Source organism: Lolium perenne, chromosome 3, assembly GCF_019359855.2.
Source record: "Lolium perenne isolate Kyuss_39 chromosome 3, Kyuss_2.0, whole genome shotgun sequence".
Taxonomy (NCBI): domain Eukaryota; kingdom Viridiplantae; phylum Streptophyta; class Magnoliopsida; order Poales; family Poaceae; genus Lolium; species Lolium perenne.
This window is the reverse complement of record NC_067246.2, coordinates 121,866,455-121,877,145: the sequence shown is the minus strand read 5'-3', so window position 1 is coordinate 121,877,145 and position 10,691 is coordinate 121,866,455. Positions and strand designations below refer to the sequence as shown.

The following is a 10,691-nucleotide window of genomic DNA, read 5'->3' as shown; positions in this document are numbered from 1 at the left end:
TGGTATGGGCTAAGAAGACACCGGGCGCCGGTAAGAAGTGCACTGTAGCACGTCGGCAGGACTGGTCAAAGATTCTCTCAGGAGCTAGAGGACAAGGATGACCTAAGCAAAGTAGCTTTAAACGAAGCGCTGACGCCAAAGAAGAAGGTGACGCCAAAAGCAACCGGAGGACGTAGGACTCCCCGATTAAAGAAGATACCGGCGTCACCTGTGATTAAAGTAGCTTTATAAAGTAGCTTTGTAAAGTAGTTTGTCTGTTCAAAGATGCCATTAGGGTTTCTTCCCCTGTAAGCCACCCTCTCCCCTATATAAGGAGAGGGGGCACACCCCCATCGCGGGTACGTAGAGTTCATCAGCGATCTTGTAAGCACAAACCTGTATCCTGTCGAAATCAATGAAGAGAAAGATCTAGAGCAGAGTTCTTCCTTGTGTCTCTCTTCTTCTACCTCTGGTTCAGGCCAAGTTCTTGAGGAAAGCACCCGGAAGTTCATCCAATCTAATCCAAAAACCCTCCCCCGAATCCTCTAGCGTCCAACTCGGCCCCAACTTAAGCCATCCCATGGCATCTGTCTGTTCACCACGACGACAGTTATGTAGGTAGAACTAGCTGCATTAGAGGAAACAAGTTTGTGCAATTGTACATAGGGATAGGAAGGAGGTCGGCAAAAGAGCTGTTGGACGTTCATGCATTTTTTTCCTATTGAAATGAAGTACAGGGCGCCACCTATATGTGAGGCTGTGAGAAGTATATATATGTGAATCAAACAAGTAATATGGATGTGGTAGCAAGCTTGGCTAGATAAAGAAAAGTTAGTTTCCATGAGTGCAGATTTTACGCTGCCTATGCCACACAATCTCTCTGTCCTAGGTAGATGTCATTTTGGATGCAGATATAGTCTTCAATATGGTGCCACCGTGCCACCCTTACATAGAGCACTTTACTGTTGGAAAATTTTAAAATACATCTGTAATTTTATATAATCCAATCAACAATTCTACATCCAACTTCCCAATATAAAGGGCTCGGTGAAGCTCTGGCACCAAAATCGGCTATCGCTGTGCTTTTTTTTTTTTTTTTGAGAATACACCCTGGACACACATGATACTGCTCCACGAATGAGACCCCGAAGCGCCTTGGCCTTGGCCCTTGGGGATGTGATTGATAGGCCGGTTGAGCGCACTGAGGCCGCGAACAAAGTCACCAGGCATTTGAGATTTTGAGTTAAACACATCTCCCTCATCGATGGTGCATTTTCTCTTTGCTGTTCATTTGATTGTATGTTCTTCGTACCTTCTTTCATTCTAGTGGCTGCGCTGCCAGGCTATATTTGGCTGGGCAACAACACATCTTTTTGGCCAATTACTTGTTTGTTACACCTAGTTACTGCAAAATAACATACTGATGGGGTGATGTGGGTACCCTTGAAGATAATGAATAGGTAGTTACAGATGGATTCAATGCACTACAAAAATCCATATCTTCAAAATACCAATCCTGCCACAAGCATCTTGAATACACTTCAACAGCAATTATGACACAAAGAAATTGATCTACAAGCCACCTCATCTCCTTCACGTTCACGATGCACTCGCGCAAACTCGACCATAAAGTTCGGACACAGAGAGCTACAAGGCACCTCATCTCCTTGTTAAGTTTAACTTAACTAACCAGACACACAACGCAAAAAAAAAAAGTGTGCCAACGTTTTAAGCAGCTCAGGTGATAGCTAGTCCTGCAAAACACAATTTACTTCTTCGTTTTGCTCAAAGAAAGTCTCTGCCCCCCGTGGCTTTGCCGAGAACCCTTCATGGTTGCTCCACACCCTTCTTTTAGCAGCACTCCAGAGTCTCCTCCCTGTAACTGAAGCTTGTTGGCAGCTCTCAGGATCTGATCTTCTAATGAAACCCGTGCAGCACCAGTAGTTTCTGCGGCATCAGGAAGTTTCCCCTTCCCCTTATTTTTCCGAGAGCTAACAGTTCCACCACCACCATTTCCTTGAAGGCTCCTAAGACGCAAACTGGCGTAGTAGGCATCAGCAAGTTCCTTTTGCTTTTGAGGACCAGGCAGTAACCTTGCCATTTCAAGAACGAGGTGCAAGAGACCAAATTGTTCGACATATAAAAGATAGCTCGAAGCACTGATAACCCCTTGACGGTACTCCCCTGAGATCACTTTAAAAATCGCATACCTATCCCGGTCCATGCCTAACGCAGTCTGCACTTTTTCAACCAAGAAATTATTCGCTGCACGCCTTTCATTTTCAGCAGAAGTCAAACTCAATGATCCACTAATGTTGGGACTTGGGTTGAGCGTAGGACAACTTGGGGAGTGTCTTGAGCCAGAAGGGGTTGAATCAGTATTTTCAGGGGACTGAATCTGAACAGAATGGTGTATATTCACAATTCCCTTACTTTGCTGTCGGAGCCCAGATGGATGAGTGTTCTCGGTTACCCTTCGTACCCCCTGCTGTGTTAAAGCAGGGCTCCTGTTACTAGTGCCTGATAAAGGAGGGAATTCCTCATCCCTTATACTTGCAGTGGTCTGTGAACTCCGGCTAAGAGCCAGTGTATACCTTGATTGCTCTGATATGGGAGGGGGTGAAACTTCTTGTAAACCAGAGCCTATTCTTGCGCCATGGACCTCCTGGTGGGAGAGGAGAGAAGAATATGATTGCTGCAACACGCGGTTCGTCCCACAGCTTTGGCCTGATTGTGATGCTTGCCCAGAACTAGCTCGTACCGGAGCTGCAACAGAAGCAACCTGATTTCCCAAGCCACGGCCCAGTATCTGGCAATTGTGACTCGATGAGGCCTACACATGGACAGAAAAAAGGCAAGAGCAAAAAAATCGTGAAAGCCGAGACTTGAACCTAATACTTCTACTCTGATACCATGCTAAGTTTCATGCACCAACCAAGAGAACCAAAAGTCCAAACTTATGGAGAGAAGGTGGGCAATCCACATATACTTGAACACCCCCTCTCACGTGTGACTCAATGAGGCCTACACGTAACAGAAAGAGGGAGGAGAATATTTTTATCTAAGCAGAAATGGAGATTTGAACCGAAGACTGCTGCCCTGATACCATATTAAGTTTCATGCAAATATTGCTCTTGCCCTCTTTCTGTCCACGTGTAGGCCTCCTCGAATCACACGTGAGAGGGGATGTTTAAGTATATATGGATTGCCCACCTTCCATAAGTTTGAACTTTTGGTTCTACTGGTTGGTGCATGAAAGTTGACACCAATGATGAGGAATGTAAGTTAAATCAAACTAGAGACATTTGTTTCATCAATATGTATATGCAAGTGGGCCAATAGTCAGAAGTTCACCTTGAAAGTAGCAGTTCTCTTTGCATGAGACTTGCGCTCCCTATGCTCCACTGCATTGTGCCTCTGTATAATTGGATCGAATGGCAAAAAGATGTAATATCATCAAAACATAACCAACTGCAGAAACCTAATCTGGTGACATGTCCAGCGAAGATGATTCAACCATATGTAAATTGTGTTTTGACTTGCCTTGAGCTCTGCTTCACTTTGGAAGACAATGAACTTCTTCTCCAAGCATTCTCTGTCCTCACAGAAGAAATGGTCACTCCGAAAATGCATCTGAATATGCCCATGCACAATGTTAGACTATAGCATGTCCTTCAATACAAGTGTGACTTCTTATTCAAATTTAAAATGAGTCTGACACTAAACTCGATTCCATCAGATTTCATGATATGCAGTAAAAATCTACAGTGAAGATGCCATGGATAGGCACCCAAAATGGAGATTTATATCGACATTAAAAGGCCTAGCAAGCACAGCTACACGTATGAATACATAGCAGATATGTTATGGACTAGTTTAACTACTACAGACATGAACTCCATCTCAGAAAGTGATGTAATATCAAATAGAACAACATACTCTTTACAGTGTTCCAAAAGACAACACCTAGACCTAGTCTACCTAGGAAGCGTCGAGGTGCTAGGCCACACCCTCTCGCCTGGGCAGATGCCTGGCCACCTAATCAGCGACTAGGGCTAGTCTGCCTCCTGGCTAGCGCCTAGCACCTCTTGAACACACAATATTTAGATTGATGTTCCAAACATAAGGTACACCTAATAAATATAAACTCGTGAAAATAGATAAGTATCCTAATTTTACTGAAATAATTACCTTTCTTAGACAAGGATAATTTAAATCTTTTCTACACAATATTTTACACCCTGACCAATATCTTTCTAGAAGAAAATTGCTGCTAGATACACTGTTTACATTAAATTTATGTTGGTTCTTCTGCCTACATCTAAGATGATGTTCTCATTACTACGAGTATGCCAACTTGATATGACATACCTCTAACTCATCATATGTCATGAAATATTCCTGCCCACGCTGCTGCCTACAGAACCACAATGTCAGTGATAGCATAACTTGGCACTTATGCCCAACCTAATAAAATAACAGTAGTAGAGCACCTCTGACATATGTGACAAGAAAAATGTTCTCTTGTCACATGCGTATACAGTTCCTCCTTTCCATAAAATGGAATTTTACAAAACCCGCACATTGGATGCCCTACAAAACCGCGGCGCTCAACCTTTGAGCCATCCACCTCCGAATCACCATTTTTTATGTGCTTATTTAACTGAGGCTTTGTATAAAGTTTCTGGTCACAACTAAATACCTGCTCAAGATAATAACACTTCAGGAGTTTATTATATAAAACAAGAATTGTGGATAACACAGAAAAATCATTACAAAGGATACAAGTTAAGTGTGCAATCATGGTAATCAGGATGTACATTCGAATACTTTTTTGCCATGTGGGTAAAAAATAAAATAAATATGGAGAAGATGCAAAAATTGTTAGCAATAGCCAGAACGGCATACATAAGTAATCGGCAGCATGCCAAATATTAAATCATTATCAGGTTAAAAAAGTACGGTCCAACTATATATCTTAGTGTTCTCCTAACTCAGTTAACCATGTAAATGTCAACTGCTGTCATGTATATGTCCATTCATGCACATGAATTTCAAAATCATAAATGTGAACAATTTAATCTACTGTCTGTTAGCATCTGATGTAATAAACTTGAATACTGGAATGGAAAAAAGAAGTGACAGAATTTCGAGAAGGTTCGATATTTGGTCTAGTAGGACTACATGAATGTTTGCTATGGTCTCAATGAGACTGAAATATATTACGGAGTACCTCTGTTCCGAAACTTAAGCCTTTTTAGAGAAGAAGCTTTGTAAAAAGGCTTACATTTCAGAACGGAGGTATTATGATATATCATCCATCGCTGGATAAAGATAAGGGATGATATGTCTCAATCTGATGCGTAGAGTATTACCAGAAAATAATAATCTCAACATATACCAAATAGTAGTTTTTTTTTTGGACAGGCCAAACAGCTGTTGTTTGCTAGACGTAAATGACAAAAAAACACAATCTATGGCAAAACACTACTAGTTTGTGACTGGTACTAATAGCACCATGCAACTTCAGTTGCTTCTTCTCAAAGATCACCTGTTCTTCAATTGCAAAGTTTGCAGAGAAGTGTTGGCAGATGGTTGGCATACAGTGGTCGAGGAATGGTTCTGATGATATGTTTGAAAGGGCCAAAAAGAGCTTCAGGGGTCAATTCTCTAGAGACTCTGACTTCTGTACTTTTTTATCTAATTAATTGAAAAATAAGCCATATGGGCCTCCCCTACAGTTTCCACGGTCAAAAAGATAGCACCATGCAACAACATGACCTAAGGACTGCAGTTTCAATTGCTTACAGAAATAAATTCATGTCTTGTATGGATTAGTAATCGGTATTGAACACAACTGCGGCAATTTATCTGCCTAACGTTGCACAAAACTGTCAACAGCGTCCACCTTAGGCTATCATCAACTGCTAACACCAAAATTAGCATAGTTGAACAGCACTCGATATTAGAGAATATAGGATTAAAGCAGTAAACAAGGAGAAGTAGAGGCCATGAATAGCATCACCTTCCTCCCATCCAAGCAGAGGTCGCACATGTAAAGATGATGGTGGTCGAACAGATGCACTTTGAGCTGCTCGATGCTCCCGATCTTCTTCTTATGTTTGGCCTTGGACGCCTTGCCGCCGCCCTTCTTCCCGCTGCCGGTGCCGGTGCCGGTGCCAGTGCCGGCGCTGTCCTTGCACACAGTGCAAGAAAACTGGCACAGCGCGCGCACGGTCCTGTATTGGTCGACGTCGTCGAACCAGACCTGCGTGGCCTCGTGGTACCAGTACTCCCCGGCCTTCCCCTCGCCGGCCACGGCCGGGAGCGCCGAGAAATCGCCGATGAGCTTCGTGCGGTCCCCCAGCGCCTAGCCAGCGAGAAACCGTAGAGCCATGAGGGCGCAATTTCTGAAATTTTAGGAACGCGCGGCGAAAGGGGGTGGGGAAACCCTAGGTGCTGACCTTGGTGGCGAAGACGGCGGGGCAGTGGGTCATGCAGATGCAGCAGCGGTGGTCGCGGAGGACGAAGCGGAGGCGGGCGACGCAGGCGGGGCAGACCTCGCGGTGGCCGCAGACGCCGTAGGCCACCCACTGGAGCGGCTCCGCGCAGACGGCGCAGGCGTCGTCCATCTTGGGCTCCTCGTCAGAGGGAGGCGGCGGCGGCGGCGGCGGCGGCGGGAAGGCAGAGCAGTAGGAGGAGGTTGGAGCGGGGGGAAGAATCTACTAGAAGGTTCGAGAAACGAAGGGAATGGAGGAGGGAGGACCGGAAGAGGGATCCGCACGACGCAACTATGTTTGTTTTTCAGGGAACGGGACAATGCTGGAGTTGGTGGGCAGCCCAGTACTGGGCGATTTTTTAAAAAAATACTCGTAATACATTTTTTTGCTTATTCCAGAAATAATACTCGGTTTAGGGATATTCCACGAATAATACATTGTAGGTCGAGAACCCTGAAGTTTAAATATCGGGGTGGAGGAACCTGAGATTCGTTGGAATATGGCGTGTCCCCAGTCTGCTGCACGATGTCGGCGTCGTGTTCCCCGAGTCGGACAAGTCGGGGTCAGGGAATCCAAGTGGCATGTCGGCCTGGCCAGCGGCTGGCGTGTCGGGCCGAGGAATCCCTAGGCGCGTGTGTCGGGGTTCTCGACCCCGAGTAGTGCGGGCCGCATAGAAAAGGCTCGACCGCGACGTTATCGACGCGCGCTCGCATTCTCTCTTCTTCTTCCTCCAGCTCTGCTCATCGCAGCTCTGCTCATCTCATATCTCTCGTTTTTTGCTCTTAGTTCCACCTCTATTTTCTATCATTTAACATCGATTTGTCCAGCGTTTTGTTGTTATTTTTCCACCAAATACTATAGAATCACCTGATCTATAGATGGGTTAGTTTTGGAGTGTTTTGGTGAAGGTGTTGTTGGAGGTGGTGGTGATGTTGTTGCTGCTATTTGAGGTGGTGGTGGTGCTGATGCGTGGTGGAGGAGCTGGGCTGCTAACGGAGTTGTTTCGCACCCTTCAAGGGTAAATCCTAATCCCTCATATTAGATGGTATAATCATGCATGCTACGTCGTTAGCTTGCCGGATTAGTTACTGATATAGGTACCGGTAGAAAATATTATGTAGTTGGTCGTTGTTGGTATTTTTATTTATTTATTTATGAGGGTAGGTGCTATTTTCTGACGAGTCTGTATTTTGTATATGTGAGCATATATGTCTGATAGAGTAAAATTTATTGTTTACTTAGGTAATGGCATAGTCTGAACAACTCCGATGGGAGCTGATCTGAGTGAATTTCAGTATGAGGAGTTGCATTTATCAAACCCAAAAACATAGCGGGTTTGTCAGTTGAAGGAGTGGTTGACCGTGATTTCGGGCTTAATCCTGAAGCATACATTGTGGGTGTGCATGTGTGGTGACCCTGCATACCACTGCATGTTGTAGTATGCCAGTCGTTGATATAACATTCACGAAGTACCATTCCGCAAATATTACATCCCTCAGAGTAGTACAACAGAACATAGCAAGGTCCATACCTCATTCACATATTATTACAATTAATACACACATGTCGTCTCGGAGCTCCTCTTGGGTCCTAAGAGGAATACTCCTGGGTTCGAGGCGAACCCAACTTAACTTACAATATAAGTGTCTCATTAAGCTAAACATTTATTACCTCGAGCAGCTAAATACTAAGAGTTCGGGCTGCTCGGTTACTACTACTATCGGATATCTCTAGGCTTGTTCTCCTCCGGAAGCCTCCCCGGATCCGTAGACGATGATGTAGTCTACGCCTTCAACTCCTCCTGAGAGGTCAGGTTCATCATAGCCGATAATCTCGGCTCCTTCATTGTTGTCGTAGTCCTCCTCCAGACGGTTCAGACAATCTAAGCATGGGATTTAAGAGTGGTATGAGTACGGGCGTACTCAACAAGTTCATTATAGATAAGAGGTGTTTAATGCACTAACTACGATATTAGACCAGAAAGTCTAATACCAATGCAAGTTTTGATAAACATTTCTTCAATAGATTGCTTTTATTTCAAAGAGCTATGTCCGTCAGCCTTCACCGGTTTACTAGAACTTCATGGAGCTCCTTTCCGGCCGCGTTCGCAGTTCCTTATCCCGGAACAGGGAGTGACAGTCACGATTCTTTACACTCTGCAGAGGTGTGTTGCTTTACCCATAAGAGATCTTAACCTTGGTGCCAACCGGGCAGCTTTCCCGTCCACACTTCCTTCGGTGTGAGGCCCGGTATAAGGTCTAGCCAATCATGTTCCTCCGCTACCTCGAACACCCACCCTTTGTTGCATGCCCCGACCCTGGGTCCACGCCGGTCCCATTATTTCCGTAATTTCAGGGTGGACCCCGACCACGACGACAGTCTGGGATTGAACCAAACTCCTTCGCCGGTAGCTGCAACCCATCCTAGACCACATTACCGTGGGGAATTAGAAGGGGATCCCCACCCACCAATTGTTCCGCAAGCAGCAACCGTCTACGGTAAGCAACAGCTATACCGTGGGGAATTAGAAGGGGCTCCCCACCCACCAATTGCTCCGCAAGATACAACCGTCTACGGTAAGCGCATCCGTTGATGAACGAGAGGTGGAAACACTTTTGACTACTCCGTCCCACTCCGGATCTTATGGTTAACACGGGTATTACGGCACAAGAATCACTGGCGACATTTGTTGTTTAATCCTAGATGGATATAAACCCGTGCAATGGAACCTCCACCATATCAACACAATCCATGGTTCCATTGCCCACCACATAGTCATATTCATAGTTATGAAAGTAGTGGTTTTGATTTTTGTGCAATAGTGATAACCATAATACTTTGCAAGTAATTTGATAAAAATACTCAAATGACATGAGCAAGTGATGAACTTGCCTGAACACTGCAAAGTTTTGCAGTTGGAAGGTGTGGACTGACCCTTGTCCTCTGCCTCTGAAAAATAGCATCATTGTCCGATAAGGGCAATGGTTAAAGAAGCAATTATGCATGATTCTATTTTTAGGGTTTGTTCCCCCCTTCCGATGTCGTTATTATTTCATGTAAGAGGTTAATAGTAAGAATAATTTGAGGATACTTCATTCCAAGTAAAATACAACCTTGAAATGTTGTCAAGGTGTTTTTAAAGTCCAAATACATTAATGGACTTAATTTCATTTATAGAAAATTAGGTGTGTGATTTAAATGATTATTTAAATCATCAGAATAGGACTTATTCTTAATTGTCTTTCAAATTTCTCTTTGATATTTTATTTAAATAGAGAATTTTATGCTGATCATTTTTCATATTTTTAAGTTATTTTTAAGAGCTTTTAATAATTTTCTATTGAATTTCAAAGTTTCACATTTTTATTAAATTGTAAAAGGTCCTTTTTGCCCCTGGGCCCACCTGTCAGGGTGGCCCAGTGGGTTAACCCTAACCTGAGCCGCTCGTCCGGCTCGGTCGGACGCACCCGTCCCCTTCCTCTCACGCACGCGCTAACCCTAACCCTCTGAGCTCTGGCGACACCCGTGTCGCCGCCGCCTTCGCCGATTTTCTCCGGCCGATTCCGGCCATCGCCGCCGGCGAGATGTGGCGCATCTGAACCGCCACTCGACGGCGATTCAGATCCACCGCGTCGATCTGTGTTTCGTCGCTTCCTCGACGCGTCCCCTTCGCCTCTGCTCGTCTACCGTGGTGTCTTTGCGGCGAGTTCGTCGCCGCCGACGCTCCTGGTGTCGAGGCCGTGTGCCTCGCCGTGGTGATGCTGGCGTTGCGGCGAGTAGTGCCTGGCTAGGCTTGGCCTGGCGCCGCCATTCGCCCAGCGTGTGCCGCCGTGCCGCCATGGTCGATCTTCTCTCCGCTCACCAGTAAGTGCTCATCTCCTCCGTCCTTCTCTGCTACTTGTTCTACTGCTTCCCCTTCCCTTCGTCTAGCTTGGCCACTGGCCTGCTTCTCCCTGTGGGGATGCACGCTGTGCCGATGTGCTGTGCTAGCTGCTGCGCCTTGCTAGCTTACGCGTATGCTGCTGTGCTATGTTGCTGTTCCGCTGCTGCTGCTGTGCATCTGTCATGGTTCCAGTTTGTTGTCTTTGTCTTGTTCTTGCTCAATTGCTTGCTGTTGCAACTCATGAACTATTGCTCATGAGCATGCTGTGGTGCTCTGTGTAATTTAGTAGCTCCTGCTGATTCTCTGTATAATATTCCTCTCCTGTGAAT

At 45.3% G+C, this 10,691-nt stretch overlaps 1 protein-coding gene across 1 annotated transcript; it reads right to left on the bottom strand.

Annotated features, from left to right (window-relative positions):
* Nucleotides 1–1,509: 1,509 nt before the first annotated feature.
* On the bottom strand, nt 1,510–6,758 carry LOC127342253 (uncharacterized). The gene is made up of 7 exons (XM_051368192.2): nt 6,444–6,758; nt 6,005–6,349; nt 4,473–4,681; nt 4,351–4,396; nt 3,523–3,612; nt 3,334–3,396; nt 1,510–2,812 (listed from the first exon to the last, which is right to left on the bottom strand). The coding sequence occupies exons 1-7, from the start codon at nt 6,609–6,611 to the stop codon at nt 1,748–1,750; spliced, it is 1,986 nt and encodes a 661-aa protein (XP_051224152.1). The 5' UTR covers nt 6,612–6,758; the 3' UTR covers nt 1,510–1,747.
* Between the last annotated feature and the right edge of the window lie 3,933 nt (nt 6,759–10,691).

What these genes read in the sequence shown, in the direction of transcription:
- LOC127342253 (XM_051368192.2), bottom strand. Translation starts at nt 6,611, where the DNA reads ATGGACGACGCCTGCGCCGTCTGCGCGGAGCCGCTCCAGTGGGTGGCC. An exon ending in CCGCCGTCTTCGCCACCAAG is followed by an intron (nt 6,350 to 6,443) that starts GTCAGCACCTAG and finishes CTCGCTGGCTAG; the next exon opens with GCGCTGGGGGACCGCACGAA. An exon ending in TGACATATGATGAGTTAGAG is followed by an intron (nt 3,613 to 4,350) that starts GTATGTCATATC and finishes GGGCATATTCAG; the next exon opens with ATGCATTTTCGGAGTGACCA.